Source organism: Nannospalax galili, unplaced genomic scaffold (assembly GCF_000622305.1).
Source record: "Nannospalax galili isolate Female #2095 unplaced genomic scaffold, S.galili_v1.0 scaffold499, whole genome shotgun sequence".
Lineage (NCBI taxonomy): Eukaryota > Metazoa > Chordata > Mammalia > Rodentia > Spalacidae > Nannospalax > Nannospalax galili.
In genome coordinates, this window is record NW_008342212.1 from 498,199 (window position 1) to 517,937 (window position 19,739).

The window sequence follows — 19,739 nt, forward strand, 5'->3', positions numbered from 1 at the left end:
TTTTTGAAAACTCTCAAAATAAAATCTAACACTGTAAAGAAGATTAGAGAGTGAAATATAACTTTGTTTCCCTATTCTAGTAGATCAGGGCATAATAGACTCTCAATGTATTTATATTAAAGATTTTATTTTTTAATGATGTATATATGTACGTATCTGTATGTGAGTATGTGCATGTGAGTGTAGGTACCCCAGGAGCCCAAAAGAGGATCCCCTGGAGCTGGGGCTGGGTAATAGACGGATGTGATCATGTGTGTGGTGGGAACTGAATTCAGGTCCTCTGCAACAGCAGTACACACTCTTACCCATTCATCTCTCCAGCCCCAATGTATTAATTTTAACAAACTTAAAATAACGTACTAGATGGTTTTTTAATTTGATCTTGTGACTTGGCAATTTTTTTGGTTTAACTTGTAAAAATTTTATATTTAATATCATGTTATGAAATGTAAAATTGATACAGCATAATATATAAATTGATAATACTTTTTAACTTTTAAAAAATGAGAATTTCGTGCATCCATATAAGGTGTTTTGATTAAATCCATGCCCACTCCCTCCCCTCCAACTCTTCCCACATCTCCCCTTCACTTTTTCCTGAACAAACATGTACTCTTTTTTTCTTTTTTTAATGGGGCTTTTTGCTACTCTAACAGTCCCCCTCTGAAGAGGTAACCCTAAAATCTTTTAGGGATTAGATAGGAGCTCCCAAATACTTTTGACATTTTTGGCCTTTGGAACAGAGTATGTCACTAAGAGGCCCAAGGACATTTTGATTTTTAGCCAAGAAACTGGCTACTTTTCTTTGGGGTCTTTTTACCCTACCTGCCTAATCAATTCCCACCTCCTGTTCTTATCACACCGTCTTCTGAAGAGGATACCCAAATTGCTGATAGGGAATCAGGACGCAGACTGCTCTGACTTCTTCCATGCTGAACAGGGATTCTGGGTGAGGCAGTTGGGGTACCCGTTCAGTGGATATATCTAAAAGACTTCCATATTGCTTAACTCTTAACTGTGACTTGACAATTTCATACTTCATTATTGTTTTAGTTTGGTTTCTGTTGCTAAGGTAGAATACCCTGACAAAAACAATTTTAAAGGAGAAAGGTCTATTTTAGTTCAGAACTCCACATTACCATCCATTATTTTGGGGAAGTCAAAACAGGAACGTGAAGCAGCTAGACACATCCACATTCAAGAGCAGAGACAGATAATGTGTGCGTGCTTGCCAGTGCTCAACTCACTTTTTTTTTTTTTTTTAATGTAGTCCAGGACTCAAATAATGGCTCTGCTCACTTTTAGGGTGGGCCTTCTCACAGCAGTTAGGAATCAGAACAATCCCCTGCAAACATGCCCACAGTCCAGCCTGATCTAGATAATCCCTCTTTGAGACTTTATTCCCAGGTGATCCCAGATTGTACCAAGATGACAATTAAATTAACCATCATCACCACTTAGAGTTCTTCCTCCTCCCCCTTCTTTCTCTTTCTTTCCACAGGACCTTACTATATATCTCTGATTGGCCTGGAACTCTCTATAGATCAAGCTGACCTCAAACTTGTCCTAACCCCTCTACCTCTTGCCTCCCCAGTGCTAGGCTTTCAGGTATAAGCCACCACTCTCAGCTGTAGTGCTTAGCATTCTATAGTGTCTCTAACATGTCTGTATAGCATTCTACTGTGTGAATGAATGGCTCACTCATTCAACTTTTTGAAAAGATTTATCTTAGTTTTGCATTGTGTGTTTGAATGTGTGTGTACCACATACATGCCTGGTGCCTATGGAGATCAGAAGAGGGCCTTGTATCCCCTAGAAGTGTAGTCAAAGAAGGTTGTGAGCTGCCCCACATGGGTGCTGGGAACCAAACCTGGGTCCTTTGCAAGAGCAGCCAGTGCTCTTAACTACCAAGCCATCACTCCAGGCCACCAAGGCATACTTTTTGAAAGCCTATCTTCTGTGTATAAACCCTTAATTTTCTGTGATTGTTTTGCTGTCAAAAGACAAAATATGTTGCCCAAGATGGCCTAGAATTCCTGGGACCCAGAGATACTTCTGCCTCAGGCTCCTGAGTAGCTGGAACTATAGGTACATGTCACCATACTCGCCTGACCTCCTATAAATGTCACTCGGCAACCCTCATAAATAATATTGCAATGAAAATTCATATTTATGCATTTATATATACCACTGTGATATATGCTCACCTCTAGGGTATATTTCTTCAAATAGAATGGCTCCATTGTTTTTGCCTAATTACCTCCCAAAATACACCAGTATTCTGAAATGTTTAGTGACAAGGTGTTGAGTGTGTGTGTGTGTGTGTGTGTGTGTGTGTGTGTTCACATGTGTGGGCATTCATGCCTGTGAGTGCACATACGTATACATGCACTGTAGAGGCCAGAGCTCCCCGATTTGAGTGGTCTAGCTAGTCAGCTTGCCCCAGGATCCCTGTCTCTGCTTCCAGAGCACTGGGATGACAGGCAGCTGCCACACTTGCCAGGCTTTTATATGGGTTCTGGGGCTCCAAACTCTAATCCTCACATCTGAATAGCAAGCACTTATTCACTGAGCCTTCTCCCCAGCCTTTTTTTTTTTTTTTTTTTGAGGCAAGTTCTCATTCTGTAGTACAGCCTGACCTGGAATTCACTGTGTAATCCCAGCCAGCCTTGAACTCATGACAGTCCTGCCTCAGCTTTTCAAGTGTTGTGATCACAGGCATGCTCTGGCACACCATCTCAGGGTATACTCATGTTCTTTTGGTTCCTATTTTTGTTCCTTTCTCACTGGGTCAGCAAAGAGCTGGTTGTTCATTTTTTGTATTAATAAGTCAAAGCTCATTGAATGTGAAGGGCATTAAAGCTTAGGTTCATTTTGTGACAGTTTTTTAAATTTTAATTTTGACTATTATATTTTCCAAGATAAATATTTAACTCTTTTGTAACCAAATTTATACATCTCTTTTAAAGTTCCTTATATTTGAGCATTTTATTTAAAAGTTTTAGTCATAGTTTCTGATAGTTATGTGTGTGTGTTGCTTTTAAATCCTTTCTTCTGAAATTATTTATTTGATTTTTTTTATTTATTTGAGATAGGTCATCTTGCTGTGTGTTCCAGATGCCCTCAAACTCCTCCTGCCTCTGCCTCACGCATGTAAATGTGCCACCATGCCTGGCTGACTTTTCATTTTGAATAAGGAAGAAAAAAGGAACCTCTCCTTCTTTCTTTTCCCATGGTCTAGCAGTTTTCCAGCCCTGTTCACTGAATAATCCCTTTTTCCTCATTGGTTTGGAGTGCTTGCTAATTCCCTCCCATAGATAGGGTTAATTTGTGAATACTGTGTTGCTTCATTGCTCCCCGCCAGGGCAAATTATTTTAAATTTCTGCAATTTTAGAATATGCTTTAATATCTGTTTAAGAGGCTTATTTTCATTCCTTATTCTTGCAACACTTTTTCTGAGTAGTTTCTGAATACTTATTTCTCCAGTCACTTGTTGAGTTGACATGGGTTTTATTTTTCACCATGCTTTTCCGAACAATTTCTTTTTTATTTTTTTATTCTTTTGTCTTTTTTAGACAGAGTCTCCTTGTAGCCCTAGCTGTTCTGGAACTCACTGTGTAGACCAGGATGACCTCGAACTCACAAAGATCCACCTGCCTATTTTATGTATTATTATATGAGTGTATCCCCTGCATGTATATAAGTACACCTGTGTCATGCAATGCCGAGGAGGTCAGAAGAGGGTGTCGCATCCCCTGGAACTGGAGTTATGATGGTTGTTAGCTGCCATGTGGGTGCTGGGAATCGAATCCAGATCCTCTGCAAGAGCAGTCAGTGTTCTTGACCGTTGAGCCAACTGTCTAGCCCCTGAACAATTTCTAACATGTGGAAGGAGGAAGTGCCTCCCACTTGGGTGAAGTCTGGACAGTATTGGTACTTTATGAAACTTCTCTCCCTCCCAGAAGCTACCTCATTCATTCTTTCATGCATTAAATAGTTTTGAGCATCTATGAGGTGCAGCTTTGTGCCAGGAACTCTGAAGACCACTGAAACCAATAGGGGAGTACCTCAGCCTGAGATGATGCTTGAATCTGTTTGCATTTCCCTTTAGCCACCTCCAGGGGAAGTACTGCTGATTTTGGAGGAAGGTGAGATGCTGGAAATTAAACCCAGGGCCTTGTGCATGCACACTCTACCACTGAACTACAGTACCCCAGGACTTGAAGACGTGGGCATTCAGGCCACACCACTGGAACTCAAGGCCATTGAGGTGCTGCAGCGTCATTGCTCTTACCGCTGGCTGTCTACTGAGATCGAGGACATGAAGCCTGCGAAGACCATCAACTCTTAGTGCCCCTGGCTTTCATGTGGTCCAGGTCTCCTGTGTTCTCTAGGGGATCCTGTACATAGTGACTAGAATTCCTCTATTAAATTGGCTGAGATTCAAAAAACAAACCTGGCAAACCCAGATTCTGTTATCTCTATGTGTATATTCCCTCTATTAGAAACTTTAATTGTTGAAAAAGCCATTCCGAAGAATTATCTAATTTTACCAAACAGTCCTATGACTACATAAATGGTACAGATAGATGCAAGTCCTCTTTCTTCCCTCCTTTCTTCTTCTTTCTTGAAGTAGGATATATTGTTCCTCCTATTATCTAACAGAAAGGAAGGTCTGGTTTCTGAAGACACAAGTGATGATTGCCTTAAGGGGGAAACATACATGCTGTTGTCATGTCTCAAATCTGACTGTCAAGAAACTAGACCCCATGTTAAAGTTTTTGTGGTTCACTCTGTGAACTGTCCTGGGGTAAATGTGAAAAGAAAGCATGTCTCAGTAACTCACTAGTCACAAGCTGTCACCGAACTGATCAGACAGACACATGTCTGGTGTGGCTGCTGAATGAGTATTTAGTGTGATGGCTTGAGGCTGCTTCTCCAGCAGGTGGTCATTTCCCTTTCCTAGCAGAGCCTAGAACCTCAAACTGAGTCTCATCATGCCCTCATCCAGATAATGTTGGATGCACAAAACCCTTTTCAACTTCTGTTTCTCTTCAGCCCTAAAGAAGGTTTTATTTACTTGTACTGATTGTTACAGGGCATATGCCCCCCCGACACACACATCACACTCACATCACACATCACTTACCATAGACACACACACCATACTCACAACACACACATACACACACACGCACTACACTCACAACACATACCACAAACACACACACCACACTCACAACACATACCACAAACGCACACACCACACTCACATCACACACCTCATACCACAAACACGCATAAGCACCACACTCATATCACATACCACATACCACAAACATGCACACCACACTCACACCACACCACACACATACCGCACTCACATCACACACCACATACCACAAACACACACACACCACACTCACACCACACACCCATACCACACATCCATGCACACACATATTACACTCACATCACATACCACATACCACAAACACACACCACACCCCCCACACCCCCACACACCACACTCACCATTACACACCACATACCACAAACACCACACTCATACCACATACCCACACCACACATCCATGCACATGGGCATGCACACACACACCCCACACTCACATCATGCACCACATACCGCAAATACACACTACACTCACACACCACACTCACATTACACACCACATACCACAAACACACTATATTCATACCACATACCCATACCACACATCCATGCACGTGGGCATGCACACACACACACACACACACACATCATGCGTTAAATATCAAAGCAGTTTTGACCAAATGGCATCCATATAAAGCAACTTTGTTTTTGTTTCCCCCCCAGTATATTATGTTGGGTTATGTAGTTCAACCTGTTACCAGCTTTGCCCTCAAACTATATCTTTTTTCCCTCTCGGAATTGTGGAACAAATAGCAAGGTAAAATCAATTGAGTTTTAAAGGATAACAAAGAAAAGTGAGAAATATCCTAGCAACTTCTCGACCCCTGGGGATCACAAGATTATTGATACAGACTAAGAAACAAGGGTGTGATGGTTCTTCTAACAACCTTAAGGGATTTATAATCACCACGGAAACAAACCTCTGGGCATGTCTGTGAGGAAGTTTCTAGAGTGGGTTAATTGAAGTGGGAAGACCCACCCTAATTATGGGCGGCACCCCTCACAGGTTGCAGTCCCCTCTGTGTAAAGGAGAAAGCGAGCTGAACAGCAGCATTCTTCTCTCTCTGCTCCTGACTGTGGATGCAGTGTGACCAGTTGCCTCCCACTCCTGCCACCATGCCTTCCCCATGCTGATGGACTACTCCCGAGTTATGAGCTATGATAAATCCTTCTTTCCTTAAGTGCTTTTGTCAGGATATTTTGTCACAGATACAAGAAAAGTACAGATGGGGAATGAGGCTAATAAAGGGAGGGAGTCATGTCACTTCTGGGAATAGGTGCAGATTCAGGTGCTGCCTTTTCCCCTAGTTTTGGTTCTTCCCAGTGACTGCCATGACAACTGTCAGCTATCATGGCACTGGAAGGTGCATCATTTAACATACAGATGGGATGATAATGACATCATCTGGCAGCCATCTTAGATGCAGTGAGTTTTGTCCACTCTACTTGAAGAGGGACTTTTGACCTGTAGACATCTAGTGCCAAGATTAAGGTGGGGTAGAAGTTCAGCTGGACCACCTAGGCAGACCTAACAAGACCAGTGTAAAAGCTCCCCTGCTCCTGGTTCCACTTGCGGACTTGCTGGCTCACATCCCAACTTCTTTCCCCAAATGCCTAGGCCATAGCGGGTGCCATTCCACTCCATCTCTGCCCAGCCTTTTCATCATGGCCCTCCCTGTACCTTGTGGAGTCAGTCCAAATCCTTCTGTTTGTTCCATCCGTGGGTCTCCTCAACCTGTCAATCCAAAGAAATGCTGTCTGAAATCAGGGCAGCTACAGTTGCTCAAGCTAGGTTGACCAGCTTTACAAATGAATATTATTTTCACTTAAATAAATTATGTAAAACTAATATAAAGGAATACATTGCTTTATTTTTCAAGCAAGAAAATTTGGACAAAGGTTGTGCTTCTTTATTTTTTACTATAATACATATCTATATCAATTTATATACAATTATAATTTAACTATAAAGAATAAAGTATAGCTATGTAGTATAAACACAATGGAAAAGCTTTCACTTAAAATAAAAACTTCTCAAATGGGGTGGCATTTATCTGTAATCCCAGCACTCAGGAGGCAGAAGCAAGAGGTTACAAGTTTAAGCCAATCTGAGCTACCCAGCAAGTTCCAGGCCATCCAGGGCTACATAGAAAGACCATGTCTCAAAAACAATCAAAACAAAACAAAGAACAATGCAAGCTGTGTTGGGAAGTTGAAGCAGGAGGATCATGAATTCCAGGCCATCTTGTACTACACAATTGTGACTTGTGACCACCATGTTGGACAGTGTCCATAACAGAACATTTAACCATTGCAGAAGCTTCTGTTGGATGACACTGGATTAGTCTGTACCAGCATTATGCTTGTGCATTTATACTGTACATGTGATATCTCACTGATTCCCCCAAAGAATTCCCCCAAAGAACTCCATTCTCATTTTTTCATTTTTAGAAAAATTTAGCAGCTCTTCTCTCACACAGAAGCCCCTAGAGTTGGATGGTTGGTGTCCATGAATGGACAGTAAGCTTGTTAATGGAGACCCAGGACCACAGAATGAAGCTCTACAGGCAACAATAGCAAGATTCCATTCCAGCAGTGTCATATCCTAAAACCAAATGCTTGTACGCCTGTTTTGCTCCTTGCTATAACTTAATGATACATCCAACTTCTAAAATTGCTCATAAAAGAGAAAGCTCACTTGGGAGGCAGAGGCAGGCAGATCTTTGTGAGTTCGAGCCCAGCCTGGTCTACATAGTGAGTTCCAGGACAGCTGGGGCTACAGGGAGATCCTGCTTCAAAAAGACAAAGAGAGAGAGAGAGAGAGAGAGAGAGAGAGAGAGCTTACTTCTACTTTAAAAGGATAAAGTGAGTGGCTTTCTGGGTCTAGAGATGGGAATGGAGAGGAACTAAAAATGAATACAGGTAGAAATGTTTTAATATTACTGTGCAATAAAACTTTTGTAAGTTTATTAAAAATCATTGAATTGTATATTTAAAATGTGTGAATTTGGGGTTGGCAAGATGGCTCAGCACTTGCTTCAAGCCCAACAGCCAGAGTTTGATTCTAGAACCCATGTAAAGGTGGAGGGAGAGCACCAACTCTGCAAAGCTGAACTCTAACCTCCCACCATGCAGTGTGGCATGTGAACACCCTCCACACACACATCACACACACACACACAGTAATAATGAATAAATAATTCTTTTAAATAGTTTTAAAATGGAGGCTGGAGAGATGGTTCTGAGGTTAAGAGCACTGATCATTCTTGCAGAGGATCTGGGTTCAGTTCTCAGCACCCACATGGTGACTAACAATGGTCCAGCCCATAACTCCAGTTCCAGGGATCTAACACTCTTTTCTGGCCTCTGTGGGCATTGTACAATGCTGGTGCACTTACATGCAGGCAAAACACTCAAACACATAAAATTTTTAAAAATAGTTAAAAATGTATGAATTTTATACTATGCAAATTACACTTCAATAAAACTGGTTTTTTAATTTTCTGTACGTGGGTGTTCATATGTGTGTAGGTGTGTGGGTACTGTGGGGGGTATATACGTGTGTGGAGGCCAGAGGTCAACATTAGGAATCTTCTTTGATTGTTCTACACAGTACTGGCTGGCCAGTCAGCTCCCGGGATTCTTTTGGCTCCTCCCCCCCGCCAGGTTTGGGATCACAGAGAGCCTTCTACATGGGTTCTGGGATCTGTGCTCAGATCCTCATGTTTGTATAGCAAGCATTTTACTGACCACGCCATTCCCCCAGCTCCTAAAGCTGTTTAATCAAATGGAGGGGGAAGGAGAAGAAAGGGGAGAAAGAGAAGAAATAATAATATATCCTAGAATCCTGGAACAACCAAAAATTTACTATTGCCAGATCTTTCATGAAAGGAGTCAAAGATTAATTGCTTACATTTCCTGAATTTTTCCATGTTGATAAATATATGATGTTGCATCTCAAATCAGACACCAGGAAGCTGCAACTGGTGCATTATTACCCCTATTGCAAAGGAAGCAAACTGTGCTGGAACCACAGCCATCAGGAACTGGAACAATGTAAAGCAATACTCTGGCACCAAAGCCCACGCGTGGTTGCTTACCTGCCTGTGCAGCATGCCATGTCTGTGAGCGGAAGGCCCTTCTTGTGTGACTAGAGGCCATTTTCCTTCTCCCTGGAGGCAAGCAGAAACTGATTTTCCATTGTTCATATCAGCTTTTACAACTTTAATTTGTACTTAAGAAGATTTGTGAAAAGTGTGAGGCCAGGATGTTTTTCTCAGTATTGAACACAGAATCTGGGCTTTGTGTGAATAGAAAGACTTGTGCTTCTTTCCACTGATGTTCAAGAGGATGCACATTTTATTTTTTCATTTATTGTATTATTATTTTTTGAAATAGAATCTTGTTTAGTTGACTAGACTGTAATCCCAAATCAATGGGATTACAGATGCACTCCACAGTGCTTGGCTAAGATGTATTCTTTATCTGTTTATTATTTTTATTTTGTGTGTATGAGTGTATTGTCTGCATGTAGGTAGGCACACCCATGTTGTGCAATGCTTGCGGAAGTCAGAAGAGGGTGTCAGATCCCCTGGAACTGGAGTTAAGGACAGTTGTTAGCTGCCATGTGGGTTCTGGGAATCGAACCCGGGTCCTCTGCAAGAACAACCAGCACTCTTAACTGCTGAGCCATCTCTCCAGTCCCTAAGATGTATTCTTTCATGGCTTTTAAAATTGCTTTATATACATACATACAGATACACATACACACACACACACACACACACACACACACACACACACACACTCTAGACTCCAAGGCTGCAGTTGGTTTGGTTGATTCCATGGAAACTCTAAGACCTGCAGGGGCATCTGCTTAAGAACTTCTGAGGGACTGGTCACTGCATGCCTCTTGTACATGGTTAGCAGTTCAGTCTTAGATCGCTTGATAAATTGCATAGTCCACTCCTTACTCATTTTATTAAGTGATTTTCTGGAAATTTTTGGTGGGAACAAGGTCTCACTGTGTAGGCCAGCCTGGCCTGGAACTTTCTATGTAGTTCAGACTGACCTTGAACTGTGAATCTTTCTACCTCAGCCTCTTCTTGAGTGGTGGGATTATAAGGGTGTGATACTATAAGCCACTGAATTTCTGTAAAATTATAAGCTGACAGGGCTGCAATTTCTAGTTTTGGCAGGGGCTAATCATGTTTACATCTCTGTCTTGTTAACATCTGGCATTATTTCCTTCTTACCATTTTTCTGTTCTTAATTATTAAACATTTAGCCAGACCTCTGGGTAACCCCCTTTCTATCATCCCAACCTGACCAAGCCTGCTGGAGCTCCCTGCCCTTCTTGAGCCTGTTTTCTAGTCCAGCCCAGACCAGACATCTCCTGGCCTTTCTATGGCTGCCTTGTTCTTTGTAAATAATCTCTCTCTCTCTCTCTCTCTCTCTCTCTCTCTCTCTCTCTCTCTCTCTTCCTTCCTCCCTCCCTCCCTCTCCCTCCCTCTCCCTCCCTCTCTTCTTACTGGGACATATTTATAGTCTCTTTTGACCAGTTGAAATTTTAAAAATAAATAAAAACCAGAAACCAAGTCAGTACCCAGCCAGTAGAGCATGTCCATCAGCCAAATCTGTTCTCTTAGTGTTGAACTTCTGCTGTCTCTCCAACTTTGGGAGACAGCCATGATGGTTTTCATGCTCAGAGAAATGTGATGTTATACAAAATCCAGAATGAATGTGTTAATGAAACAGCAGTTATGAAAGTGGGTATCACAGTGCTTGCTCCCCTTCTCCCAGTGTTCTTACAAACAGGAAGTAAACAGAAGCTTCCATGGATTTGGGAATAGTAGAGCTTATTAACTCATTTTGGGATGTTTACAATCTTGTCCACATTTCCAAATAAAGTTCATTTTCAGGAGTCCTTGAATCATTTTTGTATGCCCAGAGATGGTTGAATGTCAGGATTTAAGAGTTATTAAGGCAACTAAGGAAACTTCAGTATAGAAGCCATCTCCTGGTGGCCAGAGTAGACTGTTTTCACCCCTGCTCTAGTGGGCAGCCTGCTAGCCTGTGAACAGCAGGCAGGCACTAGCCTTCCTCACTACATATGCTCAAGTGCAGAGAGTACCTCCTTCTTGGGTATGCTTTCTAGTCACTTTGTGACCCATATGTCCTCAGAGAAGCCTGTCCAACACTTTAAGGTGGACTACCCCACAGCCCACAGTCAGCAAAGCATTATCTAGGACTGACTCCAGACTGCTTTCAGTTATTGATATTTTAGAAGCATCATCCCCTCCTCTCTTAGTCTGAATTTATGCAGGTGTACCTACATTTGGAAAGGTGTGTTCTGAGAGACTTGGGTGTTTTAAAGGAATTCAGGGTAGCTTTTGTTTATACAATAAGTGTGCCTGTGAAGGTCACCATGCATTTATCCTTTTAGTGGGTCCAGATTTTTCCTTGTAGATTTGCATAGAGGAATTTAATTAAAATTTGGTTAACTAATGCACTTCCTCTCTGAAGAGCACTTTCAAAAATATCACGTAAGTGCATAGATTTGGACACGCTGCATAAGAAATACAATAAAGAAAAATGACCACAGTTCAAATGAGCTATTTTACATATATAAGCAATCATTTTTGAAAAACGATTATATCTTAAATCTTTTTTAAAAAATCAGTATAGGTATGTGCCAGCATTAGTAAATGGAAATGAGAAAGATAATTTAGAGTATTTTAATATTACATACAACTAAGTGTGGGGTTTGACTGTGCTCAGTCTGCTATTAAAGAGACTTTAAGCATCTGGTGTAATGCTCATGTGATGGGGTCACTCAGTGGGTATGAGCTGCCTGCTGTATCTTACTGCATTTTATACTATGAAGTGGACAATAAGTCCTTCTCTTCCAGAAGAGGAAACTGTCTCAAAGTGATTTGGTGACTTGGAAGTGCATTATAAACGCAGCAGGTAGACAGACCTTCCCTGATGATCTAAAATAACCTCCAATCAGGAGTTACCGTTCTAGAATCCCAGGAAAATCCATGGTGGGATTTTTCTGTGATGAGAAAGACCACTCCAGCTAGAATGATGTCCTCTGCTGAGAAACAAAGCTACCCCTGAAGGCCGCAGCAAAATCACAGCAACTGTTTCTAGGGTCAGAAAAATTTTGCAGACTAGTTTCAATAGTCTATCATTTTTTTTTTTTTACTTTTTTAAGGGGGCATGTGTGGGGACACATGCCACTGAAGTGTGTGCCTGTGGAGGTTAGAGGACAACTTGAGGGAGTCTGTTCTCTCCTTCTACCATGTGGTTCTGGGGATTGAACTCCTTGTCAGGCTTGGCAGCAAGCACCCTTATCCATGAACCATCTCACCCCTTCCCCAATTTACCATTTCTTAAAGTTCTGTCTCTCCCTCTCCTTCTGTCTCTTCCAACTCCATACTGGGAATGGAGCCCAGGACTTGCCCATGTTAAGCAGGTGCTCTTCCTCTGAGATGTACTATATTTCCAGCCCTTTATCTTGAGATAGGGTCTCACTAAATTGCTCAAGCTAGCCTTGAAGTCACTCTGTAGGCCTGGCAGCCTCCAGCCTCCTGAGCATATGAGATTATAGATCTGTGCCACCAGGACTGGCTCTCTTCTTTCTTTGTTTCTTTCTTTATTTTATTCTTTTGTTTTGTTTTTGCATGTGTGCAGTACATACCAAATTTTCCATTATGTAGCTAGATTTTCAAAATAGTCCATTATATTTTATGAAACATGCCAAATATGCCAGTCTCCCAGTACCTCTGCTGTGTAAATGTCATCATCTATACAAATATCAAGTTCTAATGCCAGCTTAAGGAAATTGTAGGATGACGTTCCTTGAGCAGCCCAAGGCAAGCCTTCTGCATTGGTTTTTCCTTTCTGGGTGAGGGGTAGGTAGATAACTTTTTATCTAGCTGCTCTAGTTTTCATCTCTCCTTGTGACATGTGCACTGAGTGGTGCTGAGCATCCCCAGTCATTTGGTGATATCAGTCATGTGGGATGCTACTGTTGATCAGATAGCCTTCTGGACATGGACTTCAGTTGTGAACATCCCTGTTTTCATTCTCAAGGTGTTTCCTGCTCACTGTCCACACTGACCATAAGTATGGGCTGCTGTAGGCCCATAGTTGAAGTTTTGATAGTGAATGAATATAGTTCTATTGACTTTGAAACTGGAGAATCATTTTACTAATGTAGGATGCTGCTTGGCCCTGTTGAAATCTTAGACAAACTGATGGTCTGTGACCCAAGACACAGGTGGAATTTAGCCCTTGTATTAGCCTGCCTCCTTTCCCCCTTAGATGCATAGTATATACAAGAGAGAATGGGAGGCCATTTCAGTTTCCCAAATGATTATCAGCTTAATATAAAGATAGTACAAGATAAGAACGAAGGACTGAATAGCACTTCATTCTCATCACAGTTTACTTCCTAGAGCTCAGTCTAGTCAAAATATTTTCCTTCACAACATCACCACCTTCCAAATAACTCAGACACTTGACTGTATTCTGCCATCTAAATTTATATCTGCAGTAAAGCAGAGTGTGTACGTCCAGTTCTTTTCCAGATGAAAGAAACTCACCCCAGGATACTGTTATGACGATGGCAGTTTAAGAAGCCATGCTGCATCCCACTTAAGCTATTCTGTGTTCTTTCCCCAGGGTTCAGCAGATTCCTATACAAGCAGGCCATCTGACTCCGATGTCTCTTTGGAAGAGGACCGGGAAGCGATTCGGCAGGAGAGAGAACAGCAAGCAGCTATTCAACTTGAAAGAGCAAAGGTGACTGTCTTCCCTTCCTGCATGTTACTCAGCAACTGTGAGCTGCCCTCCTCCTGCCTCATGTCTCTGTAGAATACTCATTTTCTGATCACCTCGATAAGGCTTCAGGCTTCAGATTGCAAGGTTCTCTGGCCCATATGCCCCTAAAAGAGGTTAATGATATCTGCAGGGATCCATTTCTTGAGAACCTGCACCGTTTTCTGTTTGATTTGGTAATTATTGGTCATCTCCCAACATAGCAGTACGTCAAGGTCGCCGCACTCAAGATTGGCAGAGAGTCTTCTAAGTTGCCAGCCCAAGTCTTTTCCTTGACAATGCATAGCCTTTGTTACACACCACACTGGCACCATTGCTCTGTGGGGCCTTTTACTGTTTCCTCTACTCTTCTGTGCAGATGAAGGGAACCCACTCCAGGATATTGCTGTGATGGTGACAGTTTAAGAGGCAGTTTCTAGGTTTCAGTTTCCCACCTCAAGTTCAGGATGAAGTTCAGAACATGGTCTTGATTTCCATGTTTGTTTGAGAAGGGGTTTCACTATGTTGCCCATGCTGGTCTTGAACTTGCGAGCTTAAGTAAGTCGTGCCTCAGGCTCCAGAATAGCAGAACTACATCTGTGTACCTTCAGACTTGGCTAAGTTCAGAACTTTGCATAACTCAAACAAGTGCAACAAATCTGAGTGACAGAAATCATTGCCAAAGTAGGCTTCAGATTCCCTCTTTCTGTGGACTCACAGGACACAGCAAGGAACTAAGTGCATGGTTGAATTTTAGGACCAGAAGAGTCACTAAAGTTCTACCATCCTACTTATCTCTTTTTTTAAAAACACAGACCCTTTAGTCAAATGAAATTATATGCACAATAGCAACATATAAGACAGGAGTCATGGCCAGCCTGTCCTCTTGCTTCCATAGCAGATTCCTCTGGCATGTTAATCTAGCCTTTCTGAATTTTAGACTCAAGTCCACATAACTTTCCTTCCTGTTCTATTTTGTGATGAAGTCTTTTAGGCAGAGGCAAGAGAAGAGTGATATGGGTCAATGAGGCATCTTTGCTCCCACACACACTGTGTGTTCTCTCTGATAGGAGGGTATCTGGTAGCATCTGTGAGGGAACACAATGAGATTCTAATTTATGCCCAGCCATATCCCCAGTGCAATAAATGAACCAATAGCAGGGCAGCCCAGACTTTCAGAGATCATCTGTCTCACATGTGGCAAATTATTCCTCCTCCTCCTCCTCCTCCTCCTCCTCATCATCATCATCTTTCTGTTTTGCCTATATCTTTCTTTGGTATATATTCATATATATGGTACTTGATGACATAAGAACAGTAAAAAAATTACTATATTTATTTGATGTGCATGAGTGTATTTCCTGCATTCTTCTTCTTCTTCTTCTTCTTCTTCTTTGTCTTTTTGAGACAGGATCTCTCTGTAGCCCCAGCTGAACTGGACGTCACTATGTAGATCAGGCTGGCCTTGAACTCACAGAGATCCACCTGCCTCTGCTGCCCAAGGACTGGGATTAAAGGCATGTGCCGCCATACCCAGCCATGTGGCTATTCTTATTTTAAGGTTTTCCTTCACCAACTGTTTTGTTACTGTGTGGTCACCCTGGTGGCTGGTTCAGCAGTGCCCCACCCCAGGCTGCACCTGTGCAGGAACACTTTACCAGAAGGAATCTGCATACAAGTTTCAGAACCCACTGTTAAGGCTAGAAAGAAGATGATACATAAAGAGCCCTGTTCATCAAGTTTAACCCACACTGGCTCCCCTTTTCCCTGGAGGGACAAGATCTTCTATCACATATGATCTCAGGTTTCCAGATCTAAGGCTCTTAATACTTATTTTATATCTCCCTCAACTTTTTTTTTAACACTCAGTGTACATTTCCTAGCCTGTTTTTCTGTGTGTGTATCTGTTCGTATGTGTGTGCGCACATGGGTATGCATATGCACATGTACAATTATGGAGGCCAGAGGTCAGTGCTGAGTGTCTCCCTAATATCTCCTCACCTCATTTATCAAGACAGGGTCTCTCACTGAACCTGGAGCTCACCAATTTGGCTAGACTTGACTGGTCAGCTAACCCCAGGAATCCTCCTGTCTCTGCCTCCCCAGTGTTGGGATTAAAGGTGCACACCACCACACATAGCATTTCACATAGGTGCTGGGAATCTGAACTCAATTCCTTATGCTTATGCCACAAGCACTTTATCAACTGGGCCACCTCCACAGCCTCCCAGTGTACATTTCCTGTACCCCACAGTTGGACAGTATCTGTTAGTATTTAAAGGAAATTCCTTTTAAGACTGGGTACAATGGAGCCTATCCCCACCTCTGTCCATCCCTCCCCAACACTTTAAAGGATAGTTCTTTTGAGAGGATGTTTCAAAGTACTACAAGAGAGTAAAAAGTGGCTGGGCTGAGAGGACTGAGTCATCTCCTCATCTCTGCAGCCTTCTGGGTTCAGCCTAGCACTGTAAAACCCAGTGGAGATCTCTCTTTGGAAAGTGATTTCCTTATTGCCTGGAGCTATCACTCATATATGTTTCGGTATGAAAAATGCTCCTTTCTCCTCCTCTTTCCCTCCCCCATCATTCTCCACTTCTGTCTCTAGTCCAAACCTGTAGCATTTGCTGTGAAGACGAATGTGAGCTACTGCGGTGCCCTGGATGAGGATGTGCCTGTTCCAAGCACGGCCATCTCCTTCGATGCCAAGGACTTTCTTCACATTAAAGAGGTAAGTGTAGGACATACTGTATTCCTTCACCTGCCAAAAAGTCACAGCTGGGTCTCAGCCTGAGCCAAACCCACCGGAGAGGAGACCCAAGGAGCTGCCAAAGTGGAGCCTCAGTTAAGGCTCTGGGCCTTTCCTTTCACTATGATTTAGAAGCTGAGATCATCATCTGCATTACCACACACTTCCAACACTGGAACATGCTCGACATCTGAAATACAGGATAGATTTTGGATTCCCCCTTCAACTTCTTACTACCCTCCCTCCTTCCCTCCCTCCGTCCCTCCCTCCCTCTCTTCTATGTTGGAACAAAACCCAAGGCCTAGTGCATGTACTACACCATCAGCCCATCTGTAGCTACAGAGCCTGGATTTATGAATCTAACATAGGGAAATAAATTTGGAGGCATAGCACTACCCAGAAGGGACTATTAGAAGAAATGTTGACCTTATAAACACTGGCTATACTCCTGTGAACTGTGGTCTTGAGACTAAGAAGGTCAGAGGAGGTCTCTAAGAAGCAGAGAGCTTATGGAGGACTTGAGATCTCGCATCTAGAAAGGAAGACTAATAACACTCAAACCTTGCTTTTGTTCAGCCTAGGTACAGTGAAATTCTACTTTGTGTCAGATATCATGCTGAACATTGGGGGACCAGGCGTATGGATGACTGTGCTATGGACAGGGAGCTCTGGGTCTGGAGGAAGCAGTGGACAAATATACATAGTATTTGCATGGAATGACAAGTTCTATACAAAAATTGGACTGGTGCTGCGGAGTCCAAAGAAAAGGAGACATGAGCATGGAGGAAGAGTTGGGATTGGGCACAGGATGGCATCAGGGAGGAGCAGCCAGAAGCAGCATGGACAGAGCGCAGTTGGAGAAATGGAGCAGAGAAAGGACCAAATCAGCCGAGCAAGACACATTTTTTCTTTTTGCTATGCCGGGGATTGTATTTGGGGCTTTATGCATGCCAGGCAAACACTTTGTCACTGAGCTATTATCTCCAGCCCTAAGGACCAGATTTTACAAAGGACCCTTGGACCATAGCAAGACTTGAAATAAAGCAGAGATGTAATTAGCCTTGTGGGTTGGAATGAGAACTGCGGCGGGCAAGGGAGCTTTGCACAGGGCTGTGGGGACACCGCAGGGCCTGGGCAGAGAGGGGGAGAAGGCACAGCATAGGGCGGGTAGGGGGCAGATAGGCAGAATTTGGGAATTTCACATTCTGGGAACAGTAGGGAAAGGAGGGAGAGAGAAATGAGCATGAGGGCCAGTTTTGGAAACTTTTTTGAAATTATAGAAGGTAGCATCCGCCTCTGGTATCAGCACTTGAAACAGAGAGGGCAAAGAAGGGAACCAGTTTGTTGCAGGGTGTGACCATAGCCAGGATGTACCTTTTTTTTTCTGGTCTTTTTGAGAAAGGGTATCCCTGTAGCCCCAGCTGTCCTGGAACTCACTATGTAGACCAGGCTGGCCTTGAACTCACAGGGATCCACCTGCCTCTGCCTCCCGAGAGCTGGGATTAAAGGTGTGCACAGGATGTACCTTTGTGTGCATTGTGTTTGGGGGCTATGAACCTCCCAGCATCTGGATGGCTGATTATTGTCTCACCATTTCCATAAAAAATTGAGGGTGGAGTGATGGTCCTGTGGTTAAGAGCACTGGCTGCTCTTGCAGAGGACTCAGGATTGATTTCCAGCACCCACAAGGCAGCTAACAATCGTCTGTAAATCCAGTTCCAGGGGAATTTGACACTGTCTTCTGACCTCTGTGGACATTGCACAACACGGGTGCACTTACATACATGTAGGCAATACACTCATACACATAAAAATAAATAAAATGGCACTACTATCCTCAGGCCTCTTGGGGTAAGTCTACAGCGCAGCTCTCCAGCACCCACAAGGCAGCTAACAATCGTCTGTAAATCCAGTTCCAGGGGAATTTGACACTGTCTTCTGACCTCTGTGGACATTGCACAACACGGGTGCACTTACATACATGTAGGCAATACACTCATACACATAAAAATAAATAAAATGGCACTACTATCCTCAGGCCTCTTGGGGTAAGTCTACAGCGCAGCTCTCCGCGCTGGGACTCCCTAAGCCACATTCACCCTTCCATCCCCCCGCCTCGTCGTTCTATACTCCTAGTTTGAGCCCTGCGCCACTCCTAGTCTTGGGGCCGCAGACACCTGGGAAACCAATACTGCTTCCTGACCCTTCTCACCCAGAGCAACCCAGTCCCTTTCTTGGGCTCCAGGAGCACCACTTCTGGTCCTGGCCCTGCCCTCACCTCGCTCTGCTTCCCTGGGCCTGCACCACCGGCTAACTCTCCTAGCCTGCACTACTATCCTCAGGCCTCTTGGGGTAAGTCTATAGTGCAGCTCGCCGCGCCGGGACTCCCTAAGCCTCATTCACCCTTCCACCCCACCCACCACCCCCCTGCCCCCCCGCCTGGCATTCTATACTCTAGCTTGGACCCTGTGCCATTCCTAGTCTTGGGGCCCCAGACACCTGGGGAACCAATACTGTTTCCTGATCCTTCTCACCCAGAGCAACTCAGTCCCTTTCTTGGGCTCCAGGAGCACCGCTTCTGGTCCTGGCCCTGCCCTCATCTCCCTCTACTTCCCTGGTCCTCCAACACCCGCCAGCCTCTTTCTGGGGCTGACAGCCTCTTTCTAGGGCTCCAAGGCTTACCTTTACTCTCCCTGATCCTTTGCATCCAGTACAACCCAGCTACTCAATCCACTCCCTGGGAAATCTTGGGGCTTCTTCCCTCCCCATCTGCCTTTGCATCCCTGGGTGGCGCAGCCACGGCCAGGGTCTCAGGTCACTGCCACCCAAGTTCCTGAGGGAAAAAGAATTCTTAGAAGATTCCAGACCTAAGGAGAAAGTCTGAAAACTTCTGATCCACATTGGAGTTGGGCCACCGCGGAACTCCTGAAGACAAAATCAATCCGGCCTCGACAATATAAAATCAAAAGAGA

At 43.5% G+C, this 19,739-nt stretch overlaps 1 protein-coding gene across 4 annotated transcripts in view; it reads left to right on the forward strand.

The window, feature by feature from the left end:
• Cacnb4 (calcium voltage-gated channel auxiliary subunit beta 4) overlaps positions 1-19,739 on the forward strand; it is a 283,798-nt gene that overhangs the window by 218,719 nt on the left and 45,340 nt on the right. For all 4 annotated transcript variants that reach the window (XM_008837948.3, XM_008837949.3, XM_008837950.1 and 1 more), the window contains 2 exons: positions 13,887-14,006; positions 16,627-16,749. In XM_008837948.3, coding sequence (XP_008836170.1) covers positions 13,887-14,006; positions 16,627-16,749 — 243 coding nt within the window. The remainder of the gene's footprint in view (positions 1-13,886; positions 14,007-16,626; positions 16,750-19,739) is intronic.